This window comes from Carassius auratus, unplaced genomic scaffold, assembly GCF_003368295.1.
Source record: "Carassius auratus strain Wakin unplaced genomic scaffold, ASM336829v1 scaf_tig00216332, whole genome shotgun sequence".
NCBI lineage: Eukaryota > Metazoa > Chordata > Actinopteri > Cypriniformes > Cyprinidae > Carassius > Carassius auratus.
Window position 1 is genome coordinate 784,746 of NW_020528515.1, and position 20,255 is coordinate 805,000.

At 39.8% G+C, this 20,255-nt stretch overlaps 1 protein-coding gene across 1 annotated transcript in view; it reads right to left on the minus strand.

Moving 5' to 3' along the window:
• LOC113097609 (polycystin-1-like) overlaps nt 1-20,255 on the minus strand; it is a 77,306-nt gene that overhangs the window by 26,387 nt on the left and 30,664 nt on the right. Inside the window, exons 13-28 of the mRNA XM_026262873.1 lie at nt 18,761-19,525; nt 16,817-16,948; nt 16,551-16,726; nt 14,967-15,082; nt 11,215-14,864; nt 9,768-9,920; nt 8,379-8,519; nt 6,823-7,111; nt 5,740-5,956; nt 5,499-5,658; nt 5,263-5,421; nt 5,017-5,161; nt 3,832-4,542; nt 2,324-2,486; nt 1,762-2,023; nt 626-821 (exon numbers count right to left, since the gene is read on the minus strand). Of these exons, the coding sequence (XP_026118658.1) occupies nt 626-821; nt 1,762-2,023; nt 2,324-2,486; nt 3,832-4,542; nt 5,017-5,161; nt 5,263-5,421; nt 5,499-5,658; nt 5,740-5,956; nt 6,823-7,111; nt 8,379-8,519; nt 9,768-9,920; nt 11,215-14,864; nt 14,967-15,082; nt 16,551-16,726; nt 16,817-16,948; nt 18,761-19,525 (7,435 nt within the window). The remainder of the gene's footprint in view (nt 1-625; nt 822-1,761; nt 2,024-2,323; nt 2,487-3,831; nt 4,543-5,016; nt 5,162-5,262; nt 5,422-5,498; nt 5,659-5,739; nt 5,957-6,822; nt 7,112-8,378; nt 8,520-9,767; nt 9,921-11,214; nt 14,865-14,966; nt 15,083-16,550; nt 16,727-16,816; nt 16,949-18,760; nt 19,526-20,255) is intronic.

Below are 20,255 nucleotides of genomic sequence, written 5' to 3' on the forward strand. Positions count from 1 at the left end.
AATAAAACCACCAAATAAAAACTAAATTAGTACAAAAACAAGTAAAAATGATAAAATGAAAAAAGGACAAAAACACAACACAATTATTCATATTTGATCGAAAATCGAAACTAAATGTGAAATACAAAAATAAAAACTATTTCAAATTGTATATATATATATATAATATTTTCATGATACATTAAAAAAAGAGTTACTTGAAATAAAATGAACATTAATTGAAAAAGAAAACACTATACTATGAACTATAACATGGTATAGTAAAATAAGTAAAACTAAAACGGAAATAAAAATGAACTAAAACTAAACAGACATATTTAAAAATGACAAAAACACACAACAAAATAGCTAAAACTGTAACTAAAATTAAAAATGGAAAATGCAAAAATAAAAACTAATTCACAATATAGACATAAAAAAACAACTAAATGTTTTTAAGAATTTATCTAGTAATCTATGCAATTTTAACCACACACAAATTTCACTCATGTTGAAGTTGGTGATATCTACACTATTGATAATAGACAATGGCCTTTTTTGGCCATAAATTCTTGACCTTAACAGACACCTGTGTTCAGTGAGGCAGAGCCAGTCCCTTTAACACGTCCTGTCCTAACCGTCTCACCTGCCCCGTAGGCCCAGCCGGTCTTGACCTGGATCTCGTACTTGTACAGCCCGTCCTTCCCACACAGAGGCACCACAGAGGCCCGTCTCAGGTCCATCTGATCCAGCTTGTGCAGTACAGCCCCGGCCACAGCGTAACACAGCAGTACCATCACACACACCAGCACCACCACCAGACTACGAGTCACCGAACGCTCCTGACAGGGACCAGACACATATAATCTAGCTTTAAAAACTATATAAAATTCATAAAAAAATGTCTTTTAAATTAACATTTTATATATATGAAACTTCAGATTAAAATATAAAAATAATAAAACATTATTTTTTTTACATAATATACGTCAAGCATAGTGGTAAATACAACATTACAACAATGACCCGGACATAAAAATATTTTTGAAAATGCACACAAAAAATAAAAAATTAAATTAAATTCACTAATTTATGTAACTTTAATCATTTTAATTCTAATATAATATAATATAATATAATATAATATAATATAATATAATATAATATAAAAAAACTATTAAATTATATGAACTTTTAAAATAACATTTTGTACATATTAAGCTTCAGAATAATAGAAATACAAAAATGTAAAGAAACATACTACTAAAATAGTAAAATATAAAGAGAAATGTTCATTTAAAATAAAATACATTTAAAATAACAGAATGATATATATATATATATATATATATATATATATATATATATATATGTGTGTGTATATATATATATATATATATATATATGTGTGTGTATATATATATATATATATATATATGTGTGTGTATATATATATATATATATATATGTGTGTATATATATATATATATATATATATGTGTGTATATATATATATATATATATATATATATATATATATAGATAGATAGATAGATAGATAGATAGATAGTAGTTAACATTTGAAGTGGATCAAAAAACGTAATCAAAGTTGTCCTAAGACAAGAATGCATTTAGGTTTTAGGAGAACTCTGATGAAAGGTTTTAAACCACTTCATATGTTGACTAGTGTATTCTGAAGAATCATTACTACTGTGTCTGGACAGAATTAAGGTGAATTCAAAACCAATCTTCTGAAAGGAGAAGTTGAGTTGTGCTGCTCACAGGGATGATGAAGGAGATGGCGTCGGCGGGGACGAACAGGCTGGCGGCGAAAGCGGTGAGATGATGTGTGCGACACACGGCTCGGCTCACGCTGGTCTCAGGAAGCGGATCCATGCCGTCCGTCCTCCACTGACTGGTGCTTTCACTGAAATACTGACACAGCGAGGTGAACACGGCCACCTCCAGCCGGATCAGAGCCGGATCGTCTGCGCCGCAGCCCACCGTCACGTTAATGAAGTGATCACGCGTGGTGTCATAGGACCTGATGGAGAACACACATCAGACAGTAGAAGACAAAGCTCATTTGTGTTTTTAGTGGAGCGTAATCACTAATGCTTTTATTTTATTGGCCTGAAAATCCCAGACATAATTTACTAAATGTATTTTATTTGGAGTTTATATTGGACAGGATGAGGCGCTCTTTTTGTGTTTTGTGAAACACTCATCTTCACCGCTGATAATAATGAATTTATTCATTTATTATAGATGACTGGCCTAACATGCACTTCCTGTATAAACCATGCAGCAGCGAGAAGCATCCAAACATTAGCAAGAGCCTTACTTTGGAGACAAGAAGAAAGTGTAGAGTCGGTGGTCCAGGTCCCGCCCCCGTGTCATATTGAGCGTGATGCGTTTCCTGTCAGTGCTGTTGTACTCATTGGCCCATTCGGAGGTGTGTAGATACGCTGTGATGAATGGATCCAATACCCACTTCTCCGGAGGATCTGAGGACACAGGGGCGAGAAGAAAGAGCTCTTAAGAGATAAATCAAAACAAGAAACACTCAAAAGGAGGATGAATATCCCTGAAAATGCTATTTCCCCTCCAACGAGAAGAAATAACGCTAACCTTTACAATGCATTACACTGACCATGTGCTGTCCATAACTAGTAATTGTTCCAGTTAGTCGACTAGTTGGTTTATTTGGCTAAACTAAAATGAACCCTGAGGGGTTCCTGTAATAAAGCTTGAATTAAAATTGAGAAAAATATAAGTGATAAAAAATAAAAATAAAGCTCATTTAAAATATTTAAAACCACTATAATAATAATAATAATAATAAAAATAAAAATAATTATAATAATTATATATATATATATATATATATATATATATATATATATATATATATATATATATATATATATATATATATATATATATATATAAAATATCATGAAATATGTTTGTTTATTAATTTATTTATTATTGGACATTTCACAATTTGATGATATTTTCTCATGCAGCTTTCAAAATACTGATCGGATAACATGAGATTAATTGTTATTATTATATTTTTTTTATAAGTTTTTAACAGAAAGAAAATATACAGTGGTGGCCAAAATAGTTAGAACACTTGTTAATACTTTACAATATGGGTGCACAAATATGCATTAAATAATGCTTAACTAATGCACAGATAATCATGAGTGTATAACTCATGATGGACTAAACCATTTATTAATGATTACTGGCATCAGCAATTAATGAACACTCTTTATGATTTGTAGATTAAGTAATCCATAAATTATTATTAGTTAAAAGTGTCATAAAGCATTAATTCCCTAATAACATATTATATTAACGAATGAAGTAAATTCATATGTTAATAACCACAATGTGTTGAAGCATGCATTTCAACTTCCAGTTGTCTGCTTTAATGAATCACTAGTTAATGATTTACAAAGGTATCATTTTCTTATGATCTTACTTGTTGAGGCACAGAACTATTAACTAATTGTTAACTAATATGTCATTGTGGCTATTGATTTTGAATTAATCAATTAGTCATATGCTTAAGTCATAACATAGTGATACCTTTACAAATCATTAACTAATGATTAACAGAAGCAGCCCACTACTGTAAATCTATAATTTGCAGGACATTTTTCTTGAGCTAATCACAGATAAATAATCTTATAATAAAATAATATTTTTTAAATAATATAAATATACTGTATATTTTTTACTTTTATTATGTATATATTTTTCTTCTTAGTCTGACACCTGTATTTTTTTCTCACACAGTTTCTTATTCTCAGTGGCTCCCCCTTGTGTTGAAGGTCTTACCGTCTAGTACGGTGAAGTTGAGTTGGACGTAGATTGCCGCTTGTCTGTTGGTGTTCCTCGTGCTCACCCTCACGATGACTGAATCACAGCGGGTGATGTTCTCGGCTCCCGCCGGCGGCAGGACGGCCTCCAATCCGTTCCCGTTCGGCCCAGCCCCACTCCCGTTATTAACGGCAACCGTTATGGCATGACTTTCTTCCAGTTCTGAGATGGGAATCTGCGTGCCGTTCACCGTGCGAAACTCCATGGACGCCACCTCCGTGGACACGGTGTAATTGGCGATGTAGTTGAACGGGAACGGATTGGGCTCCACTTGGAACAGCAGCTGCACGATGCCGTCCTCGCTGCTGGGCGCCAGAGCGCCCCCTGCTGCCCGTCCCAGACTGCTGTTGAAGGCTCGCGGGATGGAGAAACGCCGGCACTCGGCCGCGTCGCTCTCGCCGTAGCAGAGCAGGCTCTGAGGGTCCACACGTTTGCCGGCGGCGACGATCTCTGCCCCGTGGAGGATCAGCGGCTCCTCGTTCAGGACGCGGCCCAGCATTAGGATCTGCATGAGGACGGAGGACAGGGTGTAGGCTTTAGCGGCCACCCGCAGCGGGTGATGCTGCTGCTCCTCTAACAGAAGCGGAGGCGGCTGGGTGAGGTCTTCACGGTCCTCTGACTCCGGAGGAGGAGAGGAGGCAGTCTGGCTCACCTGCTGGATCAGGCCACCTGAGGGAGAGACAGTGTGGAGGTCTGGATTACTGACTGGAGGAACACTGAAAACCAGCAGGCTCCACGAAAGACCAAAAAGTGGAGTGATATAAGTGCTACAAGACTGATTAGAATTTGATTTAATGTTGCTATCAAAAAATAAATAATATTTAAATAAAAAATTAGTTGCATGGCGATAAATCAATAAAATTAATTGTAATTAATCACACTGTTTCAGGAAAAAAAAACCAGGATGAAGATAAATCAAGTAAAGAGAAATATGAATACCAAAAAAAATTTAAAACATAAATTTCAGACTCAGTGTGCAAGGAACTTCAGTCAGAAAAGAGAAAAATGAAAACATGTAAACAGTAACAGCTTGTTGCCTCTGGGGTTGTCTGTTGCTTTGTGACTCTGTTAGCATAACACAGCCATGAAACAGATGATTGTGTTTGGAGTCTGAGTGTGTGTGTGTTTGTGTGTGTGTGTTACCCATGATATTAAGGATGTTGTCTGCTATCTCGGTCGGGGTGACTGTGCCCTGTTTGGTGTCTGTCTGCAGGATCTCTAACATCGACTCTAGTTTGTCCAGAGTGCTGTTCTGACACTCTTCACACACAAACTCTCGACTCACAGCCTGCAAACAAACACATACGAGACAGACTCTATTCACTTGGTCACATGTCTCCTGAAGTGCTTCAGGATTGAGCTGATGTGAGTGTGTCTCTCTCGTCTCACCGTGCACTGCGCGAGCGCCGCTGATGTCTGCTGGATGTCACTGACGGTGGTGAGGTCCAGTGACGTCAGCGCTCTGGTGATGTTTCCTCTGACGCTCACGCGATACTGATGCTCTGTCTTGGACACACGCTCACATCTACGGGAAACACCCTGCTCATACTGACACACAGACACACACACAAGATGAGCTTATGGAGAAACACACGACAGGTGGATGGATGGATGGCGGGTCTCACCTCATTGAGGACGGTGATGAGGGCGAGCGACAGCTCCCGTACTCGCTGTGAGTCTCCCTGATGGAGCAGCTCCCTGAGGGTGGAGTCGGTCAGATTGCTGAGCCAGTGAGGGAGACTGCTGAATTCGTCAGGAACCGCCGGCAGCGCCACCTCCATCGACCTGACACACATCACAAACCATTCACAGCGCTGCCAGCAAAGAGCAGAACACGGGAAGTCTTCCTGCCAAACCGTGTCTTACTTGTTGAGGGCCGTGACTGTCGCCCCCTGGTGGTCCTCCACCACGACACTCACAGACACCTGGTACTGGGTCGAGCTGAAGCCGGGGGGCAGGAAGGCTGAATGTTCGGGACTCGTGCCTTTATACACACAGAACTCCTCGCAGACCTTCTTAGAGCAGCGCTCCGCCAGCAGACTATACACCAGCGGAGACTCGGCCTCGTCCATATCAGTGTAGCCTGAAAACCAGACACCATGACCAAAAATGTTTCTAAAATAAACTTTTAACTGAACTGGGCTAGCTAACCAATCAGAGCCCAATGCCTATTTTTGAGGGAGGGGCTTCATAGAAGCAGGAAATGATCAGTGCATTTCTCAGAGAAGGGACAGAGTGGTGTGAAATAAAGGTAAATTATTTTTAAAAAATAATATGTTTGTTTAAAATCGAAGCATTAGCACATTACACTTCACCCCATACACACAATCAAGCCTAGAGAAATACAGTGAACCACCCCTTTGAGCGACATACACCAGTACTGTGGTATATCTAAAAATGTATATCATAACAAAAATAAACACTGGTATTTGCTATGAACCCAGCATTACACTGTAAAAATGATTGTGATTTTAACAGTAAAAAACTGTGAAATTTCTACAGTAAGTTCCCCTACTATGTAAGGTGAAAAACTGTAATAGACATTTCATAAAATACATTTTGTGTGTGAAAAAGTATGCATAATTTTGAGTGAAAAACTGTAAATTGGTGTTCCCGGAATTCCCTGTGTTGCATTTCAAATTTGATGTTCTTAACTGTTTCCTCTTATTTTTTTTTAGGTTTGCATTTTACATCTAATGTTGTTGTGTTCATGTGCGTAGTGTTTGTGTGAATGACACTGTGCACCTTCTATCTATCTATATATATATATATATATATATATATATATATATATATAGATATAGTATATAGTATTGACCTTTTCAGCTTGTGGAAAAGCTGCTCCCAGACAGCAAGCAGTTTCGGCCCAGAACCATAAATCCATAAACCCTCAAATGTTGCTAAAGGTTTTTTTACTGTAAATGTTCAGTCCTTCGTCTCCAGTCTCACCTGAGCAGTTGAAGTGCACTCTCTCCAGCAGCGTGTGCACCTGAGGCCCGTCGCCGTCCGCCCACAGAGAACACGCCCCGCCGGCTGGAGGCAGGTTGGGGTGGAGCTCGATGTAGGCCACGCCCTCGCGGTCCATGCTGTCATCGGTCACGTGGAGGCTGAATATGTAGGAGTTTCCGTCGCGGAGGATGCCCTGTCGCAGGACCAGGTTCATGCTGTCGCTGCCCGTGGTGGTGGTGTTCAGATCCAGCACCAGCGTCTCGTTCCCTCCGGTCATCGCCGTCCACCGCTAACAACAACAGACCGCGCACACGTCACTGATACTTCCCAGTCATTTCCATATTATTATTTTAACTTAAGTTTCTTGATAATAAAGTTAATTATTAAATAAATGCAAAACACTCATAATGCATTAAAAAACTTATTTTATATGCATATAAACTTTTATGTAGTTACAAAAACATTCATAGCTTTAGGAATGGTTTTGTATTTCCATGCCACTTTTATGTATTTATATGATGGAGCAGATTATTAAATTAATTAACAAATCTAATTAATATTATATAAGTTAATAAATTATTGTATTAAAATCAGTAATAGAAGTATAATTGCATTTTATACATTATATAATTATTTAAAAGTGGTACTGTATTTGTTGTATTCTCATTTTTAAATTCTAGTTAATATTAAAACTGTTTTATTTTTATAGTATTATTTCAAATTATGTTATTTTTAATAAGCTCCAAGCTGCTTTTGTAGTAACCTTGCAGTGACCTCCATCACTCATCTCAGACCGAGTGTTTGCAGCACTAGATAAGCATCCCTGAATTGTACCCTAATATTTACAGTTTCTGGTTCATGGGAACCCATCCAAGGGGAAGGAGTGTTTGACTGTTAGGTCACCAAGCAAATGTCTGTGCATGTTTAATGAGGCTTAGCATGTCGTTAACGGCTAATGCAGTGGAACACATCACATCATAATGATGACATCATCCTGTACACCCACTGAGGTCTCCCCTCCCTCCGGTTCCCATAACCATAACATCACTCGAGTCTCAGTCTAAACATTATGAGAAGACGAGGAATGCCTGCGAAAAAAGAGAGAGTATTCTAGAATGACATCATGCCGCTATCTCCCAATGCACAGCGCTCTTTGACAAATTATGATGGTATGTTTCCTCTAATAAATAAGGCAAGAGTGACTCACTAAATCCAAATATGTCATTCCCAACATTCAGACTGTATGAGGAAAGAGTTAATCCTAAGGACAAATTATATAATGCCTTCCATGCTTTTTGGAAAGCTAAGAGATATAGAAATTAAAATGCTATGACTTTCACCCGCCAAAAAACTTAATAGACATGAAAAGTCCAAATTTTGATTCCATGATGTCCTTCAGAGATCTACTTGAGCATCAAAACCTATCTGAAACAGCAGGGAGTATTGTGAAAAACTGCTCGAAGAGTTATTATATTTTGCAGGTTTCTGTAGGCAACAGTGGTTTAATAGTAACCCTGTGATTGATGAGAGTGTGTCATGAGTGTGATTGTTCTCACCCCTCTGTGTGAGCTGTGACAGTTATTGCAGGTGCCAGCCAGGTACACATAAGAGCTCTGACTGATCTCGTAGCGAGACTGAGCTTTGCACGACACACACTCCAGCGACACCATTGGGATGCGACCGCTTTGCACCCACACCTGTGACAAGGAGAAGAGACAGAACAACAAAAGAATTAAATCCCAAACCCGCAAGACCCTTGCACAGGTTTTTTTTTTTTATGAAATCCGAGCGCTTTCTGACCTTCCATAGACTGCAATGTAACTAAAATGTTCAAGGCACAGAAAAATAGTAAGGACATTGTTAAAATTGAATGTGATAGTTGTGTTGCTGTCTATGCAGGGTCAGAAATCTAATGTGTGTTCTGAAGATGAAAGAAGGTTTAATGATTAATGACAGATTTTTCATTTTTGGGGTGAACTAGCGTTTTGAATTATGCAATTACGTTTTCTATTGACCATGGAAGCTGATTAATTTCTCGAATCAATTCATTTCAAAATCTCTCATTCTTTCTACTGATTTAAATATTAACAATGTTAGCACTGAGACTGGCAAATTCCCCACTCTGTTGTGGTTGAAGCAAGCAGACCTTCGAAGTTAAATCTCGTGAAATATTCCCTTTAGCATCCGTCAAAGCATTTCAATTCAGCGAGTGAAATGAGTTTCATCTACATCACTACATTCATCTACGTAATTACAGCCAAATACAGAGTAGGCTAAATACAAATTAACATTCTGTAATGATGATAGCAACTAATTTGAATAATGCAGAACAAAACAAAAAGGCGGGAAACGCTAATAATGAATATCAACCACTAATACTTTTGCTAATTTACATGCACTGCATTGTTTTAGCTCACACTTCTCTGTTGAAAGTATGCATATCAGGTAAAAGCACAAATACACACCCCAGAAAAAGGCACGATTTCACATCTCACTTGCTTTTGTTCATGATTTGATTATTTACTGTGGCCACGATCGCTAGGAACTGTAAACAAGTTTTTCTTTTAAATTCAAATCTGTTTACTGGCAGCTTTCCATGAGGCTGTAACAGCGTGACGTTAAATGTGCCGTTCAAAATGGCCTGAGTTTTTGATTGTGGATAATTAGTATTCTATAATGAGCCTAATTTACATAGAAAAGAGGCATGTTTGCACTGAAAAGAGTGACAATGACTTCATTAAAATATCACACAGCTCTATTCAGTGCACTTTGAAGATGCTTAAACTGGACTACAGGTGATGAGATGTATTTTGGAGTATAAACATCTGTACGAGCAATGGTGAAAAACAGCTGACAAGAAAATATAAATAACAAGATATATTTGTATATGCAGCATATTTGCTATGAAGAAAAGCTGGAAGTCAGTAATCAACAAGAGCACTCACCGTTTGGTTTGTGGACTCTGGGGTCATTCCTTCTTTGCTGACGGTCAAGCGAAAGGTATACTCAACATCTACCTCCAGTTCAGAACCAGAGATTCCCAGAACCGGGTCGCTCGGACCCAACCCGAAATGCAAAGTGGAGCAGTGAGCTGGGCCCTGCAGGGTGAAGTTAAAGACAGAATCACTGCAGATGGTAATTAATCGACTCATTTACCTGCCTCAAGATATACAAGACAAGAGCATAATCATCAAACAAGTTTTGGTACCTTTGTTGTTTAATGGCTTTCCCTAATGAGTTTTCTAATAGCATTTTAATCACTGACCATGCCTGTGCATCTCGAATACACGTTTGACACCAACAAAGTATACAAACTCTACATTTTGCAATCTACTGCATTATCATTTAGAACCTAACATTTTTATTTTGAGATGCATTTTGCTTAAAGTGTGCTCACATAAATGCCACCTGTTTTTCTTTTTGTTAGTTTGTTTTGTTTTTAATCTGATCATCTAATGGAATGACATTCATACATTTTTGCTGGGACTAAAGCGTAATTTTTTGGTGCCAGTGGTGCTTGAAATATTTCATTATACTTAATACAATATTCCTTTGAATTTCTGTCAGTGACAAAATGTTTTAATAAAAAGCAGGAATCTCTGGCTTCCCTCTGGCTGTGATTCTGATGGCATGGATATCTCTAAGGAATGCTGAGTTTATCCGCTGCTAGTTATGTAACTGATCTCAAGTAGACACCACCCAAACATCCATGTTTTGGGCACGTACTACACATATTTTATCTTTCTGAGCTGCTGTGTGCAAAGTTAAGCCTCTGATACTAGATGTCCCTAACATACTCAAACAACTCTCAATTTCACACCTTCACATATCTGTTAAGAGCTTTTAGCTCTCAAATATGACTAAAAGAGCTCAGTGAATATAAGCACTTGATTGTTCATTGTTTTAGTGCCAATTACTCAATCTCTCAAACCATCTCTCAACTAGTGTCTTTATTTTACTTTTTCATCCACTGATCATTTCCAGGGGAACAAAAATCTCAAATTGGATTGTTCAACTTAAGACCATTAGGAGTACTGCATGAACATCCATACATAACAAGCTGCGTCACATATTAGATGCACCTAAGCACCAACATTAGTTCTTATGTGTATTGCTATTTTACAGCTTAAGTTAGGGAGGTCCAATCCTGATCCTGGAGGGACGATTTCCAGCAGAGTATAGCTCCAGTCCCAACTAAACCCAAATGAACGAGCTAACTAAGGTCTTAGAGACCAATAGAAAATTTCAGGCAGATGTGCTGGAGCTGAACCCTGCAGGAAGATGTCCCTTCCAAAGCAGGATTGGCCATCATGGCCTAGAACCATTTATTGAAATATTAAGACATCAAAAAACATTAATTTTATATATCTGTTACACATCAATCATGATTACCTTTGAGGTGCTCACACATTCCCAGTGGTAATTGAGCAAGGACTGGTTCTCTGGGTCCAGGTTTGGGTCGTAGGATTGTTCTGCACTCAAATGCAAATCTTGAGTTTTGGACCACACACGGTATGTGCCACCTTCAATGATTGGCACTAGCTTTTTGGACATTACTGAAAGTTGAATACACGCTGCCTTCCGTAGTGGCACACCCTCATAGGACAGAGAAAAAACTAGAGTGTAGTTCCCAGCAGAAATCGACATCTTGGGCACTGAAATTTGGAGCCTCCGGACGTTGACTTCTGGGGGGAGACGGACCTTAGATGGTGGTGGACCTTTCTTGTCATCATCCTGACAGCGAGGAGAGGTGAGGATCTCCCAAAGGTACTCTACTCCATAGAGGCCACAGCCTTTTAAATTCACATTGGCCTCTACTGAGGTTGGCTGGTAACGCCATATGGCGAGTCGTGGAGCTTGAATTATCTGAACTTCTGGTTCGTCACACTTTAGGACGGAGATGTTGACATTAACCTCTGCTGTAACCCAGCTCACCAAGTTACTGACATTAACTCGCACCACATAGTGACCAGGAAGGATGTAGATATGACTAAGAGAAGGTGTAGTTGTGACTGGTGCAGAAGTACCATCCCCAAAGTCCCACTGATATGTCACTGGAGTGGAAACAGGAGTGATTCCCACATGAAAGCTGACCGTCTTGTTTATGAAGGTGTCGCTTGGTTGAGCATCCAAGGTGGCTGACCTGATAATGTTCTGAACTCGTATGACCTTGGTCACATTTAATCCGTTTAATGAATTAAATGCTCTAAGGAATATGGTCAGATTTCCTGGCTGTTCTGGCGCATATGTCACCAACTTGCCAACCCGAGAAATCTTAAGACCATGGTGAAGGTCAAAGGTCCACAGAATGGTCAGCGGATCACGTGTCAACGTGGATGCCTCATAAGCCCTAGGTACACCAACAGGTATAGCAGCTTCACAGCAGTTCAATATAGTCAACTTGGTCACAGGCTCCATGACTTCAATGTGTAGAGTCCTTCGTTCTGAACTAACTTGGTTGAAGGCAGTAAGGTTGACATAGTACTTGGCCACACTTGTGAACTGGTGGGTGTAGGTTTGATTGGTCAGAACAACAGTTGCATCACCACTAATGCTCAGAATGAAACTAACAGAAGTTCCAGATGAGACAGAGATGGTAAATTCAACGTTTTCACCAACTGCAGCAATTTGTTTGCTGGCCTTGAGCTCCAGACCCTGGATACGTTCTTGAACGCTAAATTCACGTGAGTATGTTTCTCTATTGATATCATTAGTGGCGTTCAAAGCAACAGTGAAAATTCCCGGTTTGGGGAAGATGTAGGAAGTGGTGCGATGGTTCGATTTTATGTTGTCTGGCAATAGCCACATCCACGAAATGCTGGATCCCGTTTGTGTTTCTCCACGCAGAGTAACATTGTCCCCTGAAGCTACAAAGTTCTCTGTAACATTTGTGGCGATGAAAGTCAATCCCGAGATCGGTTCTTGAATGCTGATCCACTTTGAGACCACTTCTGAGCTGACTTTGTTGGAAACCTCAACGTTAACTAGTTTCAAACCCGTCCTTCTGAAACGGTGCATGACTGAGGACATATCAGATGTTAACAGTTCACCATCTGCCCACCATTTGTAATGAAGCGCTGTTCCAAAACTTGCAGATACTGTCATATTTGTCATGGCATTTACTGCAGCAGGGTTTGGTGAAATCTTAAGGACCAGCTCCCTTACAGGATCCAAAAACTCAATCGTTTTGTTCACAGCCAGCTGGCCAAGCAAGTTGGTTGCCTTGAGGACGACATCACAAGGACCAGGGGTGGAAAAGTTGAGGTCTATGGTCCTGCCCGTGAGGTTGTAGTCAAGCTTTTCATGTTCCCTCAGAAGGTTCCAGCTGAAGGTCATATTGGTCCCCTCTTTTAATGAGGCTTGTAAGTGAAGGACACGGTTGCTTGCAAAACAGCATCCTTCAATAAGCTCATCAGCCACTATCTGCAAGCCCTCCAACTCACGCTGCACAAAGATGGAAATGCTTGACTGAACAGTCCCAATGTCATTCTCTGCAGTAACGATGACATTGAAAGTCCCAACCGAGCGAAATGTGTAGAACATGGTGTGAGTGCCTTGGATAGATGTGCACCGGTCACAAAGAATCCAAGAGTACCTTACACCATCTCCTTGGTCGAGGTGTGCCTCAAAGTGAACAGTAGTGTTCAAAGGGACATTAACAAGGCTAGCATTTACTGAAAATCCTGTGATTGGGGCTAAGACCACAACAGAAGTCTCATTTTTGGTCTCACTCACTTCATTCTTGCCTGTAACACTTATGTTAAACCTTCCTGAGGAATTGTAAGCATGTGATACGTTTGTGCCATTAAGTCGAGTCCCATCTCCAAAATCCCAGATGTAGATAGCATTCTCAGAGTCTGAAAATGCCTTGAAAGCATAGTCTTGGTGTAAGGAAAGATTGTTCCCTTTATCTCCATTATGACTGATCAACAAAGAACTGACAGATTGTTGCACCACAACAGAAACAGAAACATTAATACAGGAGATGTTGTTGAGTGCAGTAACCGTAACCAGATATTCCCCAGGACTCTTGAACGTAAAGGCCATCTCCTTACCACCTCGAACAGGACTTCTCGAATCAAGTACCCCAAAATCCCATAGGTAGGTGTAGTTAAATTCTGGGAAGGCAGCTACTGTAAATCTGCTCTCCTCATCAAGCTTGATGTGTTTTCTCAGAGGAAACAAAGACACTGTTGTGAGTTCAGGTTGGACGCAGACCCTTCTGAAAAAATTAGCCTTGTTGGCTTCACTTGACATAAGTAGTGAGAGATTGTACTCGCCACTCTTAACATACGTGTGCGTTATCATCGACATTCCATACTGAGTTTTGTTGGGGCTTCCATCTCCAAAACTCCACACGTATTGATGTCCTGAAGCGTTCCCTGACACAAATGCATGGAAGAGTACCTCTTTGTTTTCCCGAATGCACCCGGGAGGTTCTAGCGATAACACTTGTAGCACAAACACCTCCACAGGTATGGTTTTCCATTGAGAGCTCACAGCATTCTTTGCGGTGACATTTACAGTGTAGTTTCCATCTTTTCTGTACGTATATTCAACTTTGGGCTCCATAACCGTGTGCACCATTCCATCGCCCATGTCAAAGCTCCAAGTTACATTGTTGCCTGCTTCCAGATTTGCCGTGACAACAGTAGGAGTGTTGCATTCCGTGGGAGCAGATGACATCACCTCCAAGCCCTTAACATCCTCATAGACGATAACTTCCATGCAGGTGTCTGTCCAGCTAATGGTGTTGTTGATATTCACGCAGATATTGTAGACACCGCTGTGAGCGTACACATGAGGAACCCTACGTTCACGGCCCTGCTGTACACTCGAATTGTCACCAAAGTTCCAGGTGTAGATGATGCCGTAGGGAGACGGCAGAGGGTGGGCCTCAAATTCAGCTGTTTTTTTGGCATGTAGTAGGGGCGGGTCAATCTCGATTCGCACACTTGTCAGAATGCTAAAGACGTATACATAGACCTTGCATGTCTTGTTCTCATAGCTGTTAGAAGCCGTGAAGTTTAAGGTGTACTCTCCTGCAAGAAATATGAGTAAAAAATAAATAAATCAATCAATGTAGATATAAAAATAATTAATACAAATAAAAATCTGGATAAAATCAATAATATTTTTTTTACCTGGCTGTGTATAAATGTATTCCACATCATCACGAACCACAACCTGGTAACTAGAGGAGTTATTGTAAGGGGGCTTAACCTGATGTGTACGGTTTCCTCCATCTCCAAACTTCCACCTGTGACATAAAAACCATTGAAACAAACTCACACACACCACATGCCGGATAACATGCATTATTTTACAACTGCATTGATTTTAATTGCACAAGTCACTAGGAATGTAAAACCATGACCTCACTGAAAATATTTTTAGGCAGTCTTAAAGTTAACATGTATTGCAACCTCATGTAAGACAGTACTTTATTGTAACAGCAGGTATTGGACAGTGGTTGGGGAGGAGTTGAAAAATTAATTATGTCAATTCCTTTTTGCATTACAGATTTTTTTTTTTCTTTTGAATGATACACTGTGCACAGTGAGTCCAGGAACATATATTAAGTTAAGTCTGGTTTCATGGTGGCTTTAAAGACAAGCTTATTGCAGTATAAAAGAGGGGACTAAAGAATGGGGGAAAACAACTTTGAGTCTGTTTTGGTGCCTCGGGAATTTGTAAAAGCAAGGTGGCAGGTCTGTTTTGAAGATATTTTTAGCTGGAGGGAATAAAAGCTCCTTCTTGCAAATCTCGGCGTCTGACTCATCGCTGCGGGAGGGAGAGGTGGAGCTGCTGTTGAATCATCGCCTCGGCTCCTGGCGATACACCTTCATCTCTTGCTGCATCTTATCCCCACATTCTCTATACAAGTTGAACCCAAAGGAGAATCAGGTATCACGATTGACTGAACAAGCGGCGGGCTGAACTCCAGAGATACTGAGCAGACCAGATAAAAGCAGAAATCGCCCTACAGTACTTGTCTAACTGACTTTTTTTGGACAGTGAATAGAGTAATCCATGAAATAAATAAATAAAGCAGACATCTGCAGTGGCACGCAGCAGGCTTCTGGGGGATGGAATGGAAACTTTGGAAATCTTTCTATGCTCGGCGTTGAAGGGAAAATACTTGTCAGCATTCTGCGCTAACCACAGACTGTAAATCTAGAGAAAAGTGCCATTATAGGGGAGCAGGCTGGGAGTATATGAAGCGGTGGAAGCCGTAGAGAAAATGTTTGTGTGCAGACTGTGTGCATTTAACAGTCAAGAGACGCAAATATAGAAAGCCATCTAACTCTCCAAGAAAAGAGTTATTTAAAGAGAACATTCACAACCAATTTTACTTCCATGATGATTGAAAGAGCTTGATTTTACCCATCAGGAACGGATTATATTGTAACTGGGTGTTTCATCTCAATCGATCCCAATTCTAGGACTTTTTATAAAATCTATAATTTGCTACGATTTCTCTATTTTGAATTGGCAATATCAATCACATGCATTAAATTACTGCATTAATTCCATTTACTGCATTTAAAAAAGACTGCATTACAAACTGTATGCTATCTAAATGAGCAATTTAAAAAACTGTAGACTGTAAATCGTCCTTCATAATGACCTTGCTGGCAAAAGTGTTTAGAATTAATCTGATGAATCTAGACTATGAATATAATATTTAATTTGACCAATCAGAGCTTCACTGTCATAGAACATACCAGAAGGTGACATTCACTGCCATGTCTATCTTCACCGATGCAGAGAGGTTCAGGGGCAAACCCTGCTGCACGATTTTGGGGACTCCGTGGACCGTCGGCTCAGTCATCGGGTTCATGTGGTCTACTGTGACATTGAAGTCCTCTGTCAGCATGCTGACCTGGTTCATAGCTGTTACCTAAGAAATGAGAGATGGGTCAGCTGCCAAGCTGATAGAATCGGTAAGGCCTTTACATAAAGCGGTCTGAGTTCAATGAAAACCAGTCACCGTGAGTTTGTACACTGCTGCGTTCTTGTAGATGATATTCAACATGCTGTTAAAGTATGTGAAGTATGGTTTATCATCCACTGTCCATTTGAACGACGGGTCTGTACCTCCCTCCACAGAGGCTGTGTAACTCTGAAATACGAGAGAGAGAAAAGGAGGTAAGCAAATAATAAGACCATTAAAGATGAAGGTCAGGGCCATAACAAAGGCGATATGGTGGATAATGAACAGCGTGAAACCTTCAGCTTCTGTCTCACAGACCTCAACATAAAATACCAGCGACATAAATACAGAAATACTCTTTCCTTGAACAGTGGCTGTTTAGAAACCAGTTTAAACTAGCCTAAAACGACCAAACTACATGATTTAAGCAGTTTTTTAAATACTAGCATTAAATATTTACAAATATGAATACACTATCCTTGAACAGTAGATGTTTAAAAGGTAAAGGCATGCTGATAAAATAGCTTAAACTAGCTTAAGGTGGTTAGGCTGATCTGCTTTGATGGTTTTAGGCTGGGGAACCAGTTTAAACCGGCAAAAAACAGCATTAAACCACCTGATTTAAATGGGTATTTTAAATGAGAGCAATACATATACTACCCTTGGACAGTAGATGTGTAGAAGGAAGGTAAGGTCATGGTGACAAAATGGTTAAATGTGATTATCAGATCTGTTTTGATGGTTTTAGACAGGTTTTGGGCATTTATCGGGCTGGATAACCAGCACAAAAACCTGAATATTTGCAAAAATACTCTCTCATTGGACAGTAGATGATAAAGTCATGCTGGAAAGAAAAAGGTTTAAACCAGCCTAAGGGTTTTAGAAGGCTTTGGGCACTTTTTAGGCTAGAAAACCATTCCAAGCCAGCAAAACCACCTGGTTTAAGTATTTATTAAAACTGCTGTTAAACGTTTTAAACCAGCCTAAGGTGGTTAGCTGGTCTGATTTTATGGTTTTAGACATGTTTAGAGCACTTTTCAGTTTGTGAAACCAATTTAATCCAGCAAACTACCTGGTATTAGTGATTAATACACTAGCTGTGAACAACACTGGATGTTTATAAGGTAAATAAATGCTAAAAATGGCTTAAACCAGCCTAAGGAGATTAGGAGGTCTGCTTTGATGGTTTTAGATGGCTTTTGGGCACTTGTAACCAAAAAACAAGTACAAAGACCATTTAACTACCTAAAATTTTCAACAAAACTATACTTGGACAATACACATTTATCAGGTAAATGCATACTGGGAAATGGTTAAAAAGAGCCCAAAGTGGTAATCTGGTTTGTTTAGACGGTTTCAGACAAGTTTTAGACACTTGTCAGACTATGAAACCAGTTTAAACCTCTTTAAAAGCAAGCCTCTTGTATTGGTTTAAATGGTGTATAAGATCTCAGCTATGAATTCATAATCATTGGATAGTTGTTGTTTAGAAGATTGAAACAATAGTTTAAACCAGCCTAATGTGCTCTTTTTTGTGTTGGTTTAGAAAGGTTTTGGGAAGTTGTCAAGTTGGGAAACCAGTTTAACCCCCACCCCCCCCAAAAAACAACAACAGTGAACCACCTGTTAATAACAATAAATACATTAGCCTTAGATAGTATATATTTAGAAAGTGAAGTCACGCTGGAAAAAGTGTTTAAATCAGCTTTATGTGGTGGACTTTGGTGTTTTAGATGGGCACATATCAGACTATGAATCCAGTTTAGAAGCAAACATCTTGATTTGAATGTTTTTTATAATATAAGTAATAAATACACAATCGTTTGTAGTTGTTTAGAAGGTTAAAACAACGAGTTAAACCAGTCTAATGTGGTCCAGTTTGATGGTCTTGAATGGGTTTTGAATGGGACTCGTCAGGCTGAGAAACCAGTTAAAACCAGCCCAAAACCAGCAAACTACCCGGTTTAATTGTTTTCTCTCATCAGTGGGGATGTCACTCACCACTACGGACTCCATGAGGACTCTGTGAGATGGATGGGGTTTGATTACGAGCCCCCGGAGAGGTTCCTGCACCCTCGCCTGAAACTGTAGCGATGCTTTGGTAACGTTGCTCTGGATGTGAAGCAACACGTTGGTCGGTTCCGGTGTGGAGCCGAGCTGGAGGTCAAACCATGCAAACATGGTGTCGTTGTACGGGCCTAGCTGCCGGCATTCGGACACTTTTGCCAGCAGGTTCTCCGGACAGGCATCGTGAAAGGGAACGGTCTCATTGCTTCCTATCTGGCCAATCAGAGCATCATGCTGCGAGCGGACCATGACAAGAATCCAGGTCTGATTGGGCAGGAAGTACACCGTCCCGTTCAGATTGGTGGGATAGATCACAGCTGGGCCCAGAGGTGGAACGACGTGTATGGGACAGGATGCGGTGACGGGGAAATCCTCATCACTGGATGTCACTTCCAAAGTGTAGTCGCCGAGCTGAGGGAGGCCAGAGCGAAGGAAGGGACCCTGCAGTGAGGTGCTGTTCTGCCCCACGTACAGCACCCTCACCTGGCACACCACCCCCTCCTCCCAGCCGCCCTCCGCATCCACCTGCAGCGTCTCGTTTGTGTCCCACCAATCGGAGCGGTTCTGGATGAGCACGCTCTGTTTCCACGGCGAAGAGGGCTCAGGGGAGCACTGGAGGAGGCCTGACGGTCCGGCGTCGTGCTGCAGGGCGATGAAGTCACCAGGGGAAACTAACAACTCCTCTATGTCCTCCTGGACCTGAGTGAGAGCAGGACAGAGAGTGAGAGGCAATGAAACCTGTCCTATTACATCAAATTGCAAACCTGTCCATCAAGGTTTTTCATATCCTCACAAACATGTGGCATAACAAGTGATTTTCTAGTAACAAGAAGAAAAGCTACAGTATATAGCTGTATGTTGTTTGTTGTCACATTTTATTGTTTCCTACTAGTTGAGACAATAAGAAATGCACAATATCTTGTTAACATATCGGTTTTCGGATGATTATTTTGTGTATTTAATGGAGCATGCAAATGTGACCTACTTTTACATTTAGATTAACACTGAGTCATCTAATGCTCACTAAAAACACTAATAATAACTTAAATGTACTCATTAACATGCATCCATTTTTCATGTTGTATATTCCAGCTTTGTGATGGTTAACTTGCAGCATTAAAAATGAATAATTTTCATTTAAAGTGGTTTATTTTAACATTATTTAGCAAAACCAGTACATGAATCTAAGCTATTCATCACTTCATTTCAAACTGGTTCTTTTGCATGATTTATATACACACTACCATTCAAAAACATAGAGTTAGATTTATTGAGATATTTATTTAAAGGATGCATTAAATTGATCATAACTGACAGCAGTCATTAAAAAAAAGAAAATGTATGTACCCCTTCAAAAAACAAACATAAACAAAATTTTACAAACAAATTACTTTTTTAACATTGATAATAATCAGAAATAAATAAAAAA